This window comes from Pecten maximus, chromosome 6 (genome assembly GCF_902652985.1).
Source record: "Pecten maximus chromosome 6, xPecMax1.1, whole genome shotgun sequence".
Lineage (NCBI taxonomy): Eukaryota > Metazoa > Mollusca > Bivalvia > Pectinida > Pectinidae > Pecten > Pecten maximus.
Genome location: NC_047020.1, coordinates 24,759,189 through 24,779,583, shown reverse-complemented (window position 1 = coordinate 24,779,583; position 20,395 = coordinate 24,759,189). Strand labels below are relative to the sequence as shown.

Below are 20,395 nucleotides of genomic sequence, written 5' to 3'. Positions count from 1 at the left end.
TGAGTTCCTGTTGATTTTGGCTCACCTGTGTCAAGGGGTAAATCAATGTTTTAAGCAACTGTGAGCTAATGCTGTTGCCTCGCATCCATATCAGCATCCGTATCGGCCTCTCGCCCAAAATAATCAACTTCTTTGCATTGAAATTAAGCTGTAAGGTTTTTGGAAAACTGAATAAGTTCATATGTATATTCTTTAGGTCTAAGAGTGATGTAAAGCAAAATGTTGATTTTTTTAATCATTTTTTTTTATGTTACGTTTTGGTATTTCATTTTTACTTCTATATTCACTTTAGTTTTTTTCCCCAATGCTTTTAAGTCCATAAGTATACATGCCATACCGCTCTCATTTTGTATGTACATATAATCATAAAATGACAAATGAATGTTGGAAATATTTCGAATTTTTTGTGCACTTTTAATTATTTTGGATTTAATTGTTGAACATAAAATTTGAATTGGTTAGATTACATTTATAATTTTAATAGAGTCCACATGTATTATGTAATGTTTAGTATTTTATGGTTAATTAAGCATTGAGATTTGATATCCAATGTTTCTGAAATTTTAGTATAATATTAGGATGGCTACCGCTGGTGACCTTGCAATGATTGATTGCACTTGTTTGCAATGGCTCCGTGTCTATTCTCAATCCTCTGGCCACAGCTTTTTACATCACCCAAAACAGTCTCCTATTTCTGTACGGAAATTGAAATTTCCCAATATAACTACAGTGTATAGTGAAAAACCTCAGCGGTGCAGATTTTTAGCCTCTTTATTTCAGCTCACCATCTGATCTATAACACATGGTTCAAATATATTAAAAGTTTCAGATGTTGGATAGCCAAAATCTTAGTCTAGTACACTATGATTAAAGGACTATAAAGTGTTGTATGACTGGACATCCGTTTTACCATTTTACGTTATTAACATAAAGTGATTCAGAATCGTATTTGGTGATCTTTGGAACTAATTTGGAGACTTTAAGATGTGAGACAAATTTACCTAAATGAATTCAGTCATGTCCTCGGGAAAATCACAATGGCTCAGCACCTTGGTACCTGTGTAAGTGTAAACAAGTGGAAGGTGATAATAATTTATCAGCAATACCCTAATCCACTGGTCCGCTGAAGCAAATATACCGCCGTTCTTCGATATACTCTTTCTTTAATTACTCTAAATACATTGCTCCCAAGTATTTTTTTTCCTCTCAATTACAAGTAAACGCTGAGATAACTGGATTGAGAGGATTTAATTAAGAACACTTTGTACTGTTCAACGTCTCCATTTAACTATAGTTCAGCGGGATCAGAAGACTTGGTACCACATAAGACGAAGCCAGAGACTGTATATATAGAACGGCAACAGTCAGCAATGGGTTCACTTCCGTCGTCTGCCAAATCCTTTACGTCATCACCTTACAAAGAACTAGCATCTTAAAATACATCGTAGAAAAGAAACGCAAAAAAAAAAAAAGATTCTCTATTTCTTGATAACGATGTTAAAACCACAATCGACGGTCTGTAGCCAATAACGCTATTCCTTATTTATTTGCACGTGCACGAAAAGGCTCGATTGATAACCAAGATAATCTTAAATACACATCAAAGTGTTTTACTAAAGGCGAAGTATAGCTGATCATGCTTCGGTACTTTATATTTGTTAGATTACCATCATTAAAATGTCAAGTATACAGACTACCTTCATTGCTGACTCGAGAGGTTACTCAACCAAACCTTTATCCATATTTAGTCATACAGTGCATCAAGCCTTTATACTCCAAAAGTGTAATGTTGATTTCAAATTTGAAATCTCGCGCCTCTTCCGTAAGAACATTTTTACTTTTCAAATCCGTTTACTATCATAGCCCATTCTGATATCTAGGAAAGCTTTTGTTATTGAAATTTGGCTGGGAAAATTTGTTCGTGAACTACTGGTAAACTTGAGCATAAAGACGTTAATTGTTGCTCTAGGCAACGTGGCAATGTATTTTTTTTTTCATCTTAAATTTGCATAGTCATTGCTTAACTATTGGGGGATAACTGTTAAAAGTTGTCTGTAGGTCCAATGGAAATTCCTTAATTTAACATTTTTCAAAGAAATGAATGTGAAAACAGAACAGATTTTCCCTTTAAATCCAATAATGCTATCATCCCGTGGACATTTTAGATGGTAATCAAGTCCTTTATGGCAAGACATATTGACCATATTCTTTAACATATATTCAGGAACTTGAAATCGGGGACGCTTCAGACTCTCCCTATTACCGACAGTGGCAGCTTATCACTATAACCCTGTTTTCAATTTCACCATTATGCATTTTCCATTTCCCGATACATGTACTTATATCCCCACACTTCCCCAATCTACGGAGTTTATATGTCGCAATTAATTCGACATCCATGGGCTTTGTTCTTACGTGTTGACTGAAACAATACAACAAAAGTTTTCGAAAGATTTATGTTGATAAGGACCACGGGAACGTTTTCTGGTCGTCATTGGCTTTTCCTTTGTCACAGTCCCGATTTTCATTTTGAGAACACGTACTTATTACGTTTAACAAGGATTTACACAAAGTTATCGTCGATCAGTGGAAGACTTCCCTTGGGATCAGCTGGTGTTGAAATTTGTCGGTGGTCTATGTGAAAATATTCCCATCTTCTCATATTTTGTTCATGACGTTTTATAGATTTTGAGTTAGAATTAGGGCCACACGACGGTATTCCTTGGTGTATTTGGACATTCGGTTTTGACGCTTGAAGTTAAACGAGGGGGGGGAGTCGGTGATATTTCTGACAGTGGATGTTCATGATTGTTAAGGTTATGATGAGCAAAGCATGGCGAGGGAAAGAAGACAAAAAGAGTACCACTTCGGTCTTTCTGTCTCGAGCCAAATTATTCCAAACATCATTGCTTTTGTGTTTACCTTTCGTTCGAACGCATGGAAAAAACCCAACCAGCTGTCAAACCTAAAGCGACTGTTAAAGCCTAATCTTGCGTTCTCGCGTTTTCGACCTTAAGTAAAAACGTGACGGCGAGAGTGCGAGATTAATCTCGCGTTTTCACCGTCGCGTTTTCGCATTCTCGTGTTTTCAACCTATGGTCGAGAGAGCGAGATTTGACGAGCCACCATACTTAAATACTACGGCGTCTTTATGTGAATCCAATGTTCTTCATTTAATCACGGAAAGTCATTAACAGTGTCACCATTTTCAGACATAGGCGTTCACGATTCTCCAAACTGACAGGATCATTTCTTCATTCTGTTTCATTTTATTTATTCATGTTTTATTATATTTCTTCGATAGAGGCTAAGCCAAAACATACTTCTACGTGTTATGTGGCTGTATGTCGGCGGTAAGTAACAGTAACCAATTAGCATTTACATCAAACATAGATAATTGTTGTAATTAACACCAACGTCCGTACATTACGATAGTGTTGCTTGGCTACGTAATAAGACCACCATATTTTAACAACATGTTACTATTGTGACCAATGATCAAACTGGTGTTTAATATATCATAATAATGATCCAAACAAAAATGAATTATGTCACTGTTTATTGAATGGGGTATATTTTATTGTGAATTTACTCAACATCACATGCTATTGTAGTCAGGTTCTGTACGTAGTACTGTGTTGTACGGGTGTTTAACTAGCGCAACATCCATGGTCATATGGCAGCTAGTGTCTTAACCTTACAGAAGTTAACAAGGGGAAAACACTAAAAGGAAAGACAATTCCAGGTGTCGTGGATTCCAAGTGTCGTTATGTGGACAACAGATCATAGTTGGTCCTCCACATGCGCACACCAAAATAATACCCGATTCCGCATGGCCCCCATGTCGACGCCTCCATCAGCGGTTCATTCCCACTCAGCCAACATGTTGTTTTTGCTATATAAACATTACCTGCGTTTACCTGTGGAAAATGTAGGTATAGTCTGTTTCAGTATACGTATACATGGGACTCGATTTCAATTTTTTCAATTTTTTTTTTATTCACTTTAGGCCATACAGCCTATCAGTATATACAGAATTCATTTGTAACATCGATAATACAAAATATGGCATGCAGTAACTATACTAATATGACTTACAAGAACGCAAAATATGACAAAAATTAGTTAAGTCAAATGTGTAGACGAATGTTACTTAGAGTTATTATCCGTACAAAAATTACATTCAATATTTTCTGTAATACATCTACATAATCAGAACATAAGGTATAGAACCATGTAATAACAGAATCATAAACAACTAAACCATACATTTTTATTGTTAAGATTCCATAAATAGTGGTCTGTCCGGAACGGGAACATTAAATATTACTGATCGGTCAGAAAGCCGTGTCTATGTGAAATAAAATACAAATTGACGGATTAAGTTAAACAATTCTACGCTTGAAAGCTTCAATAATAAATTTACCTAACAAGTTTAATTCCTTTAGATTGTTTGATTTTAATAATTCAATAACCTTCAAAACTGAAGGTTTATCCCAGAAATACTTTTTGATATATTTTTTCCTGATATCAACGTAGCACTGGCATACAAGAAGAAAATGATATTCATCTTCAACATCTAAAACATTACAGTTTAAACAATATCTAAAACGTCTATCAATATTCCTGTATCTTCCGGATTCGATTGCTAAATTGTGTGATGTGAGTCGTAATTTGGTTATCATAATTCTTCGCTGTTTTGGAAGAGATTTAGTTAAATAAGATTGTAACATTACCTTGTCAACCATGTGCTTATAAAGATCGCATTTGTTCGACATATTGATTGAATTGAACAAGGATTGATTAGCCTGATCCATAATCCTCTGTTTAATTAAAGGTAAAAGATTGACATCCATATGAGACTGACGAATCCAGACATATCCAAAGCCAAGCTCAAATAACTTCTGTTTTAGATAAACTAGCCATTTATGCTTTGGATGATCCTTTAAAGTTTCACTGTAAAGGAAATCATACGCCTCGTTTAGGATACAATTATCGGATTTTAATAATTTAAACCAATATTTAATCATTCTAAAAAGTTGGGTATTTAAGAGAGGTTGACGACCAAGTTCAATGTATACCATCGCGTTTCAAGTAGATTTCTTAACCCCAAGTAGATGTTTACAAAATTCCAGATGAATTTTTTCTATTTCTACTGCTTTAAGGCTTCCCCAAATTTCGCAGGCATAAAAAACAATGCTGCCGACATAAGTATCAAAAAGATGAAGCATTGTAGGTGACTAACAATAAAAGTGAAGAAAATGTTTAAGAATACCTTTAAAAATATACATTCAATTTCAATTTCTTTATTGACTGTAGGCCATACGGCCCATAAGTACATATTATAGACAAAACAATACATGATAATGGCATAGAACAGCAATGCTACACTACAAATACAAAGTGGAGTACGGATTACAGATATAAAGATCGGATTTTGTTTGCTTCAAATATAAATTTGCCTAAGCGACTTAATTCTTTGATATTTTGTACACTTAATAACTGTATTAATTTGAACATTGAAGGCTTTTGCCAATAGTATTTCTTAATGAGGCGTCTTCTTAAATTGGCTCTGCAGACTCTCAAGATGAGACTACGAAACAACACGATGGATGTGATGCAGCTTCACATCTTATCCACTTGGAGTATTAAATCCAGGATAATGACAATTATATACCCTTGATCATATACTTGTGTTTCCTGAACATTAACATTCAATTTCATAAAGTGAAATTTGTAACAATAAAAGATATAAAAAAAATGAATTATATATGTATATTTAGTATACATTATCTACAAACTGTTAACAGCATGTAGCACAGGTAATACAGGTAACACAGGTAACCTGAGAATCAATTACTTCTCCAAAACAGGCTATAACTTACCTGTAATTAGTGCCTATTGTTCTCTATTGTTCCTACCCCCAATGTTAAAATAGGATATGTTGGCTGAGTGGGAAGACACCCCATCAGCACACAATGGAAATCGTGATCGGACACAATAAAAAAAATAGCCGAGTTTCCTGACATGGTGTCAGGGCCAGAGGAAACTCGGGCTAGGCTGCACGTTATCACCAGTTTTGTTAAAAAAAATCATGTTACACTGGTAAACTAACAGTTCCTGTTACCGTAAGGCTAATAGGATGACGCAATTATTTACTAATCGGTATATTTTATGACACGGCTCTGTAATATTTATGTACTTTTCCCGTCAGTGCACCTTAGTGATTTAAAAAAAACAACACTCGTTTTAATAATTCAACACTGTATTAAACACATGTGTATACATGTATAGAGTACAGCCGATATAAATCTGTCACCGCGCCGATAGCCAGGGCCTCTAGTGCCCACGCGAGGTTATCACAGCTTGTGTTTTATCAACCTTGAACGGATAGTAGATAAGCGAGGAACATGTTGATGAGCAGGCCATACCTACATGTAGCAGGATGTGGAACGTTTGATTGTAAGTCTGCCTGACACCTTCCTCGTACTTCAGACAACAGACACGTTGTTACCATGCATACCTGGTATTTTAGTGCACCACGTTCGTGCACCATATAACTGCAGGTATTACCCTCTACCTTGCTGCTGTTTGTATTCGGAGTACATCAGTAATCCTTGGATCCATCTAGCTCCAATGGCACTTTCTTTGAAGTAACACGATATCATGGTGGATTATTACTGTGTTATTTACATGTGAGTTAACTCTCCCCGACGTCAATGTACCCGTGTTAAGAGGCCGTCGGCCGATCGCGACCCCGGTCCATTATATATCGGTTACGTGGACAAGTTTTAATTCAAGTCTATCCGTACACCAGTGACCGGCAAGGTGAATGTGATAAACATACCGGATCAGGGCTCACGTGATCTGTCAGTTCATTGATTGGCAACTGATCAGATGTACAGCCAGAAATGCTTTAGTTGGATACAAACGTCACTATTAACACTGCATATCGATTGAAAATCCCAAACTGAGTCTCCTGTTTACGCGCCAGAATCGGTTTGACCTAACCTTGGCAACGTCACGTGAATATCCTGATGTGATTGGCATATATGTGTTTATCGACATTTCTCTAGTCGACTGTAATTGGGCTGGATCATCAAGTCATCACGATCACGGTGTTTTCGGGTTTTTTTTTTTTTTTTTTTTCATTTTCTGATTAAATACACGTGCGTGCATATAACGCCATAATGACGTCATTTACAGGACTAGGGTGCATGTCGGGGTCATCCCTGGATGGACTAGATTTATGTCATGTGGAGTTCACGGGGGATATAGAGACAGACATATGGGGATACCACATCCTGGAAGCTATCACTGTACCCTACAGTCCGGAACTTACCGAGCGTCTCCGACATGCCGCTAAACTGTCCGGAGAGGAGCTTATCAAGCTCCACGTGGAATACGGGCACTATGTCGGCACTACCGTCAAAGAGTTTTTGAAAGACAAACAAGTGGATTTCGTAGCATCCCATGGTCATACCGTATTCCACCAACCCCACCTAGGGTACACTTTCCAGCTGGGAGATGGGGAGACGACAGCCTCTTACCTCAATAGTCCATATGTGTGCAACTTCCGGAACAAGGACGTTGCTCTTGGTGGCCAAGGGGCGCCTTTGGTTCCTAACGGGGAGAAATTTCTGTTTAGTGCGAACGATATCTGCATCAATCTCGGAGGTATCGCCAATATAGGTCTAAAGGGTCAAAGAGGGTATGACATTTGTCCTTGTAACTCGGTTCTTAACAAACTTGCTAGAACAACGGACCCGTCCCTTAATCAGGACACGGACGGAAATATCGCTGCTAAAGGAACTGTAATTCCGGAGGTGCTGGATCAGCTGGAGACATTGGCGTTCTACACCAAGGAACCCCCAAAGTCACTGGGGGCGGAGTGGATAGAGGAACACATAGAACCTATTCTAGACGTATGTATGACCAGGTGTTAAATATAATTTTCTTAATCTATAAAGGTTTTTACTATGTACAGTGTACCTTCCATACTATGTACAGTGTACCTGCCTTTTGAAGGCAGAAATATCGTGTCATATACAGTCGATTTCAATTTCAATTTGTTTATTGACCTTGATCTTTACAGCTCATCAGTACAAACATGTATAACAATTCATACACTGTTCAGTTGGCGGACACTGCATGATAGCAGTGTAGAACAAAGAAAATAAATTGACATAACATTGGTTTTTTATCTTGACATTGAAATTTAAATGATTTATTAAGTTCATTCGTTAGGATGTCGAATGTGGTACCTTTGTTCCGCGAGATCTGACAGTCAAGTTTATATACTACTGACCAGTATCATATGCTGTGATGAAGGGCTCCGTAGTTTGTTAAAAACCGACTAACTTCCGGTAGTGATATCAAGACTCCTGGTGTGAAGAACTATAAAATATAGGAGGAAAGTGAATGACCCGGTTCAGTGTTAGGGATTTAACAGGTTAGGGATTTAACAGGTAACCTCATCTCTGTCAACGTTACAGCCCCCAAATACATATAAATATAGATGTTTGAATATGACATTTTAAAGACCCATTGATTGGTGAGAATTCTACGGTGTATTAGTTGTCTTGACTTTTACTATTAGTAGGCTTTGGAAAGGTTTGAATGATTGACAAAATACTATATTTTGTTAAGATATATATTTTGACCTAAGCCCCCAGTTATAACTTTTCGATTAACCTAGTATTAACCTAACTCTGTTTCGATTCTCCGATGTGCAGAAGCTAGGAACTCAAAGATTTTCAATTCTCCAATGCCGAGAGTCTAGGAACTCCAATCCTTTCGATTCTCCAATTCCGAGAAATAAGTAACCTGAAGCTTTTCCATTCTCCAATGCCGCGAAAGCTGTTCAATTCTCCAATGCCGAGAGCCTAGGAACTCAAAGCTTTTCCATTCTCCAATGCCGAGAAAGCTTTTCAATTCCCCAATGCCAAGAGCTTAGGAAGTTAGGAACTTAAAGCTTTTCGATTCTCCAATGCCGATAACCTGGTAGCCTAAAGCTGTTCGATTCCCCAATGCCAAGAACCTATAGTAACCTAAAACTTTTCGTTTCAACAATGCCGGAGGCCGCGGTGGCCGAGTTATTAAGGGTGTCCCGACACTTTATCACCAGCCCTCCACCTCTGGGTCGCTGGTTCGAAACCCACGTGGGGCAGTTGCCAGGTACTGACCGTAGGCCGGTGGTGTTTCTCCGGGTACTCTGGCTTTCCTCCACCTCCAAAACTTGGCATGGCATTAAATGACACTGGCTGTTAATAGGACGTTAAACAATATATTAAACCAAACAATTCCCAATGCCGAGAACCTATAGTAACCTAAAACTTTATGAGTATCCAAAGCTGAGACCCTAGTAACCTAAATATCTCGAAATGAATTCGTTTGAATAAATCAATATTGTACACATTTTATTCCAATGACTTGGGTGGCACAGTGGTAACACACTCGCCTTTAACCTAGGCGGCATGAGTCCGATTCCCCGATCGGATGTGAAAAGGTATGGGTCACCTGCCCGACCACGTGGGTTTCCCCTCGGGTACTCCGGTTTCCTCCTCCCTCAGTAAGACCCATCGCGTGCTTCCATCCGTGCCAACAAGAGTGATTAATATAAGTTATTATAACTTTTATCGCAATTGTTGTAAGATAAATAAAGTGTATCCTCATGCTGAAATAGTTTCCGGCGGGACTTAATCACGTGACTCACATTACAAATATGACCACGAGATGCTTGAATATTATACTCGGAGTTGTATTATAAAATGAGTTGATAGACATAATGTATGGTGACTAATAGAATCTTTCCCTACCTTGAGGGTGTGACAGAGAAATCTCAACCTGAGGGGGAGATTCTTGAATGTCCAACCCGAGGCTTGCCGAGGGTTTGGACATTCAAGAATCTCCCCCGAAGGTTGAGATTTCTTTGTTGCACCCTCAAGGTAGGGAATGATTATTTTTCTCCCGCCTCTTTTCTTTATGTGTTTTCCCATCGGCGATCTCCGTCTGTTTGTAAACAAGTGCACATGTCAAAAAAACCGCGAGAAATATGCACACATTTTCATTCATCCATTTCACGTGGGGTGACGTCACTCACTCATCACTGTCCGACTCGGAGTAAATCACACGAGGTGGCTTTGAAATCGACTTTGTGTTGTCATATGGCAATGTTCCCCCACTGATTGTGGATCCATAAAACACCGATCTGTTTACTTGTGACAGTTTCAGTTGTAGGCCTACAGTTGGGGGATTCATTTGTATTTATGTATGGTGACATGTATGTCTATGATCAGGAATGTCAAAAACTTATCTATATTTACTGTTATGTTTGTTGTCTATCCACACGCCGGTTACCAGTTGTTGAAAACACCCTTCCCTTGTCGGGTTTCTCTGTTGAAGCTATTTCTACGTCGCGTTTATTTTTTGTTTAGACAGGCAACTGTGCCATTTTTTTAATTTCTCTCTAGAAATGTAAGAAACATGTGGATTTTTGTGTTCATTTGTATTTTTCAGCAACGTGTGCATTCCATTCCTGACCTCATGAGAACGTTTGTTGAGCACGTCGTTATGAGATTGAAGGACGCATGCGTAGTAAACTCCTCCCAACTCTCGTCCGATGTCGTGCCTATCCTAGTCACAGGTGGGGGAGCATTCAACAAGTTCCTGATGGATCAGTTAAAAAAAGCCTTACGCGGAACTAGAATGGAATTAGAGAAAGTAGATGACGAGACTGTTTGTTTTAAAGAGGCATTGATTTTTGCATTTCTTGGTCTACGTTGTATTCTCGGCGAAGAAAATGTGATGAGTTGTATAACCGGAAGTAGATGTGATTCGGTTTCCGGAAGTATTCATAGACCGCTGTCATCTGATGGCGTTCCAGCAAAGTTTAAGCAATGTTATTTTGAGTTTAAGAGGTCTTCAGTACATAATATGAGCGTGGGATAATTTTTGTATGATAGTCATTTATGATGCTCTTCTCTTTGTAAATGTATTGTATCACAAAGAACTAAATGCTATTTTAGGCGGTGTCTATATACTGTATTTGGGTCTGATGTATACATGTTTACTGTGAAATTCTGATTTATTCTGAATGCATTAATTGCTAGGATATTTAAATGTAAAACAAAGGATTTCGTGTTATGAGAAATCCATCATTGATATATGTGTACATTTCGGCATAAACGTCAGTCAAGCGGAATTAAATCAGCATAAAACATGTATCAACGAATAGAGAAAAAATATAGAAAGTGTAATAAAATATATTATAAATTTTGAAAGGTAGACTAGCTGCCTGCTCATATACACACAGTGTATGTGAGACCCTAGTGTTTGAGTGTCAATCTACATAGCATGTTATAACACTGATCAGTAGTGGTGTACATGATAAGCACTGAATGTATAATTTTAGATCACGTTGAAAAGGTGCTTGACTAGTTTTTAATTTGCCTAGTACAAAGTATCAATGATTTTAGAACCCATGACTTAGTGACGATGCTTTTGTTCTTTGTCGTGACATCATTCGACCTTCAACGTCAAAAAGTTTTGCTATTACCACGTGGCCTAGAGAGATGTATTGGTATGTATGTAGTGACTTCGACTCATTGAAAGATTATTGTGTTCTGAATTAATCAAAACGTATCAATTTCTTCTGATGAATGATTCGCCATGAAGCAATAACAGCGTATAGCTTTGTTGGATGAATGGCTACCCTAATAAATAGTCTAACTTAATTAGTCCACGACAACTGAAGCAAATGTGTTGGAAACCTTAACAAATTTATTCCTTCTAGACATGTTCTACTGTTATGTTTTTGTGTCATTTGAAAATAAAATTAGTTCCAAATTCCCATACTTGTAACTATCATTTATACTGAAACTGGTGGACGATACAGGCCCCATGCGACTCTTTTGATTTTACTTTATCTAAATGTAAACGGGTTTAAATGCTATAGATCGGCGCTACCTATCCCGTCATAAACAGTTCATGAAAGTTCACTAGGCAAAGGTATGGTGTACAGAGATCATTGGGACACTCAATCAGTCGTAATCGCATGAATTTACGGTGTTTAAAGTTCTGCGATATTGGTTCTCAACTGTGTCGTCTGTATTCAGTCAATAGTTTCAAGGCAATTTGTTCATAGGTTATTGTATGAAATGAAAATACAATGTAATTATCTCGCAAAACGAGCGCAAAAGTTTGGATAGATTTCATTGCATGCCGTTTTTGACTCGCAAAGTCGACGGGTGACGTTTTACGAAGTTGAGATAGATTTCATTGCATGCCGTTTTTACTCACAAAGTCGACGGGTGACGTTTTACGAAGTTCGGATAGATTTCATTGCATGCTGTTTTGACTCACAAAGACGACCGGTGACATTTTACGAAGTTCGGATAGATTTCATTGCATGCCGTTTATGACTTACAAAGACGACCGGTGACATTTTACGAAGTTTCATGGTTAATTATATTATCAGAAACAAAGTAACAAAATTATTGCGCACAAATAACGTTTTAAACAATATTCGAAAATACAGAAGGTAAGTAAAATATTGATCTGTAAATTACCAAGGTCTCTTAAAACATCAATTTAAGGCTTATAATGTGTTTGTCACTTATGTATGACCCTTCATTTACATATAATGTTGAAATTAACCGACACCATAATTAAAATTCAATGTTTCATCGTCGAAATGTTAAAAATCATCATCTTAATTTCTTGCATTTAAAATAAATAAAATATTTTCTTTACAACGATTTTTTTTTTTTTTTGCCACTCTAAGTTGATGTCAATTTCCATTACACCGCACATGTAGGAGAAAATGCGCAAAAAGATGTATATTTGTAGAAAGTTCAGCTGCTGAAAGTAACGCGTTTGATGTGTGATATTTATGTACACTAATAATTTAGAATATAAAGTTGCTGATGTCTATCAGAAAGGCGGTTTAAACACACGTCAATGGGTCCCGAGATATTTCCTTCTTCCACAGCTGTGAAATATCGTATGTCGAGATCAATTCTGGACGTTGGCATAAAATCGATGCTTTGGCATAATAAACATACTACATATACATGTACTGCTAGTACGATACAGTTTCAGAAAACAGATATGAATAGGTTTATAAACGATTCTTTTATTTCCCAAAATAGTAGAGAGTAAAATTTTTTACAACAGCTTGTCGGAAAATTCACCTATTTGACCAAAACCAATACCAGTTGATATGCACGTTTGAAAGCACCGTCGGAGACCCACGGTTGATTGCACTACGCTACACTACACGTGAGAAGTGAAGTGTAGCGTAGTGTGATCAACCGTGGGTCTCTGACGATGGTTTGAAATCTGGATCAAATCAAAGAGAAATATTAATTAATATCACCAGTAATTAAAATATATTGCTTACATGATCTATTCCAGAAATGGAATTCAAAAAGGGAAGTTACACACATAAATAATTCCAAACAATTGGGGAAAGGATTTCGAATGAAATGTAAAACTTGTGCCTAATCCAGTTGCTAATATTGGCAATAACATGAGTTTAAATCAAATCCAAACAATTGTCACTAGATCTATATGTACTTTTCACTTTTCGGAAACCAATTCACCTGCTTCTTTTTGTCTATCCATAATGAGTTGTTTGTAATCAAATATGTAAATTTTTCTGTCGTCACATGCAACCCACAGTTGATCTTTGACGAATAACACTGACCTTGGTGACGTCAGCAGATGTTGTTGTGGTGCAACTAACATCTGTACCAATCCACCTTCCTTATCTTGGAGGTAAATTGAATTGTTTTTGTGGTCAACAACGACGATTCTGCCTTCGTCATCAAAACATGCGTCGATAGGTCTGCAAGCAGACGACGGGTCATAACCGAAGATTCCCGTGATTCGGAAGCGTTCTTGATCGGAATTGTTTTCATTAAACACGTGGACACTTTCCATTAGCGGGAAATAAGACATTTTGATGTAATATAAATGTCCGAATATATCTTTACGGAAGCGAACGAAGGACAGATCAATGTCCTCAACTCGTTTTTCATTGACCTTCATTCCGTACTTATTGAATTCTCCAAGAATAACCGGATGATGTCCCTCTTCCTGCATAACAACAAGTACGTTTCCTGTACTCGAAACGAAAACGTGATGGGGTTGACAAGGACACATGTTCGCAAACACCCGAGAAGCTCCATCAGAAAGCACCTGGTGTACACACGTATCATCGTTTTTGATAACGAGAGCTGTCCCATCCTTTGTCATGGCAACGTCTTTAATATCCGACATAAATAACTTAAACTTGTTTGGATTTGTCCTATAGAAAGATTTCCCACTTTTTACAAAAACGTCATCGGAACATGAAACAGGAAACATTTCATCAATGCACACGGCATCCTCTACATCTACAACAGACACACATGCGACATGTTTTCCGCTATTTTTTTCAGAAAACGCAATAGCATTGCTGGTTACAGCTTCCGTCTTACAACAATCGTTCATGTCCTGACATACTTTTTGTTTGATTGAGCCAAACAGTGTTTTTAGTGCGGATATGTCTTTATCAGGAGACAGTTCTGTGTCGTTATAGGCTAACTCCACACACGGTGTTGTAGGCCATTTTGATACTTGTGCAATCATCGACAGCGCCCTCTGTAGTTTCATCTCCAACATAATCACGTGCACATTTCTAGCCTCACTCTGGTCTGAATCCTCCACTGGTGGATATTCCTGAACAGCATGAAGTACTTCAGACAATAAAGATTTGAAACCATTCAGATAGTGCTGTCGTCCTTCTGAAAAATCCCGTAAATCTTGTGTGTAGCTTTCCTTCATACTGGTCACCTCCTTCTCCAGGAAGGAAGCTCTGTTACAGATCTGTCCCAAAACTATGTCGTGTGTTTTTGCCTCCAGTTGAATGTTTTCCTGTATGAAAACGAGGTTTGATTGCAGCAGAGATACCAAAGAATCCTTCCCTTCCATTACGATTTCGTTGAGTTGTGTACGTTTGGATTTTCCCACGTCATGGATTTTGGCGAAGTCATGCTTTTTGTGATTATCAACTAAACAATTTGGACAGGAGAAACATTCACAGTCATTACAAAATAGACTTACATTTTCTGAACCACACACGCAGACCGCTGTTTCGACTGTGTCTGCCATGTTTGAAACACCTGACCAAGACAACAAAACGGGTTAGCAATGCGATAACTATTTTCATGTCAAAATTAGATTGAACATGTGGTTTTCCGTTACTCTTTGAATCCGTCATTTTACGTCACTCAATGGGATCTCTTATGCCATAACTACACGGTGTGGAATGATATGGTACACTTTGTTTAACAACCCCTAAAACTATACCTATTTTAAACGGGTCGTCCAGAAACAAGAATAATGGTTAGAAAGTGTTTTAAGGTCCCTTCGACAAGCCTACCTAGATCGGAATTCGTCCAGTTCCTGTAGAATCGCTCTTTAGTCTCAAATCGCATGTTATAAGTTCCCGAGTTGTGATTGTAATTGAAAGTAGATGACTTGTTTATCTAACTTTATTGAAAGCGAATGTCATTTAAATAATGACTCTTTTCTCCTCATTATTGTTATTTACGGATTAGAGTATAAAAGGGAGGGATTATATTACATCTACACAATAGACCAATCAACGTTGTTATCTCAAAGTATCGTGAGCTCCCTGGTCATATTATCTCGATCTTTAAACTCTGTCAGTGTCTACATAATAGTGAAATTGTCTACAATGTTAACTGTCTTCAAAGGCAATTCAATGACGTCTGCCTGCATAACTTTAGAAATTAAAGAAATGTCTAGACAACAGTTTAAATTATCTTTGTGATTCTAGGTGGTACCTCTTCGACTATCGCTATGTATATCTAAACAGGAGACTTGTTGAATCTATATTTACACCACATGATTAACATACTCGTATATCAATTAATTATAATATACATTTGTATTTACTCGTGTAGCAATGTTATTATATTATATAAGATAACATATTAAAGGTTCATGATATATGTTTGTTATATATTATAATCTTACATGTTCTGGTTAATTACTTGATCAACTTTACTCCGTAAATAAATGACAACTTGGCTTGCCGAAGTCGACTGTTCTCCTTTACACTTGGTGCTGAAATACATTTTAAAACCACCAGATTCACGGTCCAGTAATTACAGATGTCCGTTATACAACAGACCACCAGACTTAGGGCCCAGTAATTACAGAAGTCCGTTATACAACAGACCACCAGACTTACGGTCCAGTAATTACAGAAGTCCGTTATACAACAGACCACCAGACTCACGGTCCAGTAATTACAGATGTCCGTTATACAACAGACCACCAGACTTAGGGCCCAGTAATTACAGAAGTCCGTTATACAACAGACCACCAGACTTACGGTCCAGTAATTAAAGCAGTCCGTTATACAACAGACCACCAGACTTATGACCCAGTAATTACAGCAGTATGTTGTACAACAGACCGCCAGACTTACGGTCCAGTAATTACAGAACTCCGTTATACAACAGACCACCAGACTTACGGCCCAGTAATTACAGAAGTCCGTTATACAACAGACCACCAGACTTACGGTCCAGTAATTACAGAAGTATGTTGTACAACAGACCATCAGACTTATGGCCCAGTAATTACAGAAGTCCGTTATACAACAGACCACCATCCTTACGGTCCAGTAATTACAGAAGTCCGTTGTACAACAGACCATCAGACTTACGGTCCAGTAATGACAGAAGTCCGTTGTACAACAGACCGCCAGACTTATTGCCCAGTAATTACAGAAGTCCGCTATACAACAGACCACAAGACTTACGGTCCAGTAATTACAGAAGTCCGTTTTACAACAGACCATCAGACCCACTACCCAGTAATTACAGAAGTCCGTTTTACAACAGACCACCAGACTTACGGTCCAGTAATTACAGAAGTCCGTTTTACAACAGACCATCAGACCCACTACCCAGTAATTACAGAAGTCCGTTGTACAACAGACCACCAGACCTACTACCCAGTAATTACAGAAGTCCGTTGTACAACAGACCACCAGACTTACGGTCCAGTAATTACAGAAGTCCGTTGTACAACAGACCATCAGAATTACGGTCCAGTAATTAAAGAAGTCCGTTGTACACCAGACCATTAGACTTACGGGCCAGTAATTACAGAAGTCCGTTGTACAACAGACCACCAGACCTACTACCCAGTAATTACAGAAGTCCGTTGTACCACAGACCACCAGACTTACGGTCCAGTAATTAAAGAAGTCCGTTGTACAACAGACCATCAGACTAACGGTCCAATAATTACAGAAGTCCGTTGTACAACAGACCATCAGACTTACGGTCCAGTAATTACAGAAGTCCGTTGTACAACAGACCACCAGACCCACTACCCAGTAATTACAGAAGTCCGTTGTACCACAGACCACCAGACTTACGGTCCAGTAATTACAGAAGTCCGTTTTACAACAGACCACCAGACTTACGGTCCAGTAATTACAGAAGTCCGTTTTACAACAGACCATCAGACCCACTACCCAGTAATTACAGAAGTCTGTTGTACAACAGACCACCAGACTCATGGTCCAGTAATTACAGAAGTCCGTTGTACAACAGACCACCAGACTTACGGTCCAGTAATTACAGAAGTCCGTTGTACAACAGACCATCAGACTAACGGTCCAATAATTACAGAAGTCCGTTGTACAACAGACCATCAGACTTACGGTCCAGTAATTACAGAAGTCCGTTGTACAACAGACCACCAGACCCACTACCCAGTAATTACAGAAGTCCGTTGTACAACAGACCACAAAGACTTACGGTCCAGTAATTACAGAAGTCCGTTGTACAACACACCACCAGACGTACGGTCCAGTAATTACAGAAGTCCGTTATACAACAGACCACAAGACTTACGGTCCAGTAATTACAGAAGTCCGTTATACAACAGACCACGAGACCCACTACCCAGTAATTACAGAAGTCCGTTATACAACAGACCACCAGATTTACGGTCCAGTAATTACAGAAGTCCGTTGTACGACAGACCATCAGATTTACGGTCCAGTAATTACAGAAGTCCGTTGTACAACACACCACCAGATTTACGGTCCAGTAATTACAGAAGTCCGTTGTACGACAGACCATCAGATTTACGGTCCAGTAATTACAGAAGTCCGTTGTACGACAGACCACCAGATTTACGGTCCAGTAATTACAGAAGTCCGTTATACAACAGACCACCAGATTTACGGTCCAGTAATTACAGAAGTCCGTTGTACAACACACCACCAGACCTACTACCCAGTAATTACAGAAGTCCGTTGTACGACAGATCACCAGACTTACGGTCCAGTAATTACAGAAGTCCGTTGTACAACAGACCATCAGACTCACGGTCCAGTAATTACAGAAGTCCGTTGTACAACAGACCATCAGACTTACGGCCCAGTAATTACAGAAGTCCGTTGTATAACAGACCACCAGACTTACGGTCCAGTAATTACAGAAGTCCGTTTTACAACAGACCACCAGACTTACGGTCCAGTAATTACAGAAGTCCGTTGTACAACAGACCACCAGACTCACGGTCCAGTAATTACAGAAGTCCGTTGTACAACAGTCCATCAGACTTACGTCAATTTCGGGAAGCTGAGAAACGGACATGTCTGTCATGTGTTGTCATGGTTGTGTCCTTGGCATGCTTGGGCAAGACACTAAAATACCTACTTTCTCTGGATGGTATGCGACGCCGCCTCTCGTATGTTTTTAGTGAGATAGTCACCAACTACTACCAGGAAACCCCGCCTTAAAATGACCCTTGCTGTTCATATGATACACAAATCAGAGAAAGTTAGTAATCATTAAAACGTCTAGCTATATTGACATATGATACATAAATCAGAGAAAGTTAGTAATCAGATCAGTCACTCGGTGTAACTGTTCAACTAAACAATAACTGAATAGTGTAAGGAACAATGGGTAATTATATAATAATTCCATTATCTATTGAAATATTCATACATACAATTGAACACAGTTTCCTTGTCTGATACATTGAACACGCTAAAAAGGACCGAAGATAAAGAACGAGTGCATTACCTTATTACCGTGATAAAAGTTAGTTTATCACTACTGTTTATTAAAGACACAGGATCTACGATGTTCTCGGGAAGAATGGCTAAACAACTCTTAAGTGGAATAAATGAATTAAGAATATTTTACCTCGTTTTGTTGTCGCACTCCTAATCGTAATTGAAGAGATGATGACCGATTTCCACCAAATCATTGTTTTCGTACCAATAATATTTACCACCGATTTTCAACATGCGAAAATCGCATTTCCGGCGTAATATTCAAAGTAAACAAATCTATATTCGTGTTTTTTTCCCTTTCACATTATATTGTCATATCACGTAAAAAAGATGATTTTTGAGAGAATACATTTTAGATCCTAAGCGTTTAAAAAGATCATATCTAAGTTCGGAGTAAAAATTCAAAATAAATCAACAATAATTCAATTTTCTGTTATATTTGCAATCTCTCGATCTCCTGAAATTGCCCTGACGATTTTACATACAACTGTACATAATGTACGTTCGACCTTGTTTCGAGAGCGGAAAACATTGTTCTCATATTACATCATGTTTTTATAGAGACGATAAGTTACGAGTTTATTTCCGTTAGGTTTACAGTCCACAGGTCATACACAGCCACTCAAGGCGATCGTGGGGCCCCCCTGCAGGGTCGGGGTTGGTTTTTCGGCCTTTGTTTCTTGGTCAAGGGAATTTGGAGAGCCCAAGAATAAGGCCTGCTGTGTCCTACTGCATGTTGATCGAACAAGTCTATTCTATTTAATCCTTCTCGGGTTGACATTCCCCTGTTTCACTCCCAAGATGATGGACGATTCTATTAATCTTCTGCCCCTATTACAGAAAATGGGATATTGAATCTTTCCTTTCTTTCCTCACTTCTTTGTCTGTTTGTTCTTTGCTTTCGTAATCTAGGTGTCTCCATGACACCTGAATCTAGGTGTCTCCATGACACCTGAATCTAGGTGTCTCCATGACACCTGTCCTCATATGACCCTGGCTTTTGGTGTCTCCTTGACATCCGTCCTTATATGACCCTGGTTGTTGGTGTCCCATTGACACCTGTTCTCATATGACCCTGGCGGTTGGTGTCTCCATGACACCTGTCCTCATATGACCCTGGCTGTTGGTGTCCCATTGACACCTGTCCTCATATGATCATGACTGTTGGTGTCTCCTTGACGCCCGTCCTTATATTATCCTGGCTGTGTCTCTTTGACACCCGTCCTTATATGACCCGGCTTTTGGTGTCTCCTTGACACCCGTCCTTATATG

The 20,395-nt window shown here is 38.5% G+C and overlaps 3 protein-coding genes across 3 annotated transcripts; 2 read left to right on the top strand and 1 right to left on the bottom strand.

The window, feature by feature from the left end:
- The first annotated feature begins 6,282 nt into the window (after window positions 1–6,282).
- On the top strand, window positions 6,283–11,853 carry LOC117329331 (anhydro-N-acetylmuramic acid kinase-like). The gene is made up of 2 exons (XM_033887243.1): window positions 6,283–7,925; window positions 10,519–11,853. Exons 1-2 carry the CDS (start codon window positions 7,191–7,193, stop codon window positions 10,948–10,950), a joined length of 1,167 nt encoding a protein of 388 aa, XP_033743134.1. The 5' UTR covers window positions 6,283–7,190; the 3' UTR covers window positions 10,951–11,853.
- Window positions 11,854–13,581: 1,728 nt separating this feature from the next.
- LOC117330110 lies at window positions 13,582–15,156 on the bottom strand. The gene has a single exon (XM_033888328.1). It carries the CDS (start codon window positions 15,154–15,156, stop codon window positions 13,582–13,584), a length of 1,575 nt encoding a protein of 524 aa, XP_033744219.1.
- Window positions 15,157–16,476: 1,320 nt separating this feature from the next.
- On the top strand, window positions 16,477–18,841 carry LOC117330109 (early nodulin-75-like). The gene is made up of 2 exons (XM_033888327.1): window positions 16,477–17,134; window positions 17,835–18,841. Exons 1-2 carry the CDS (start codon window positions 16,477–16,479, stop codon window positions 18,839–18,841), a joined length of 1,665 nt encoding a protein of 554 aa, XP_033744218.1.
- The last annotated feature ends 1,554 nt before the right edge of the window (window positions 18,842–20,395 follow it).

Coding starts and splice junctions, on each gene's coding strand:
- LOC117330110 (XM_033888328.1), bottom strand. CDS start 15,156: ATGGCAGACACAGTCGAAACAGCGGTCTGCGTGTGTGGTTCAGAAAAT.
- LOC117329331 (XM_033887243.1), top strand. CDS start 7,191: ATGACGTCATTTACAGGACTAGGGTGCATGTCGGGGTCATCCCTGGAT. Junction 7,926..10,518: donor ACATAGAACCTATTCTAGAC/GTATGTATGACC, acceptor TGTATTTTTCAG/CAACGTGTGCATTCCATTCC.
- LOC117330109 (XM_033888327.1), top strand. CDS start 16,477: ATGTTGTACAACAGACCGCCAGACTTACGGTCCAGTAATTACAGAACT. Junction 17,135..17,834: donor ACCATCAGAATTACGGTCCA/GTAATTAAAGAA, acceptor GTTGTACAACAG/ACCACAAAGACTTACGGTCC.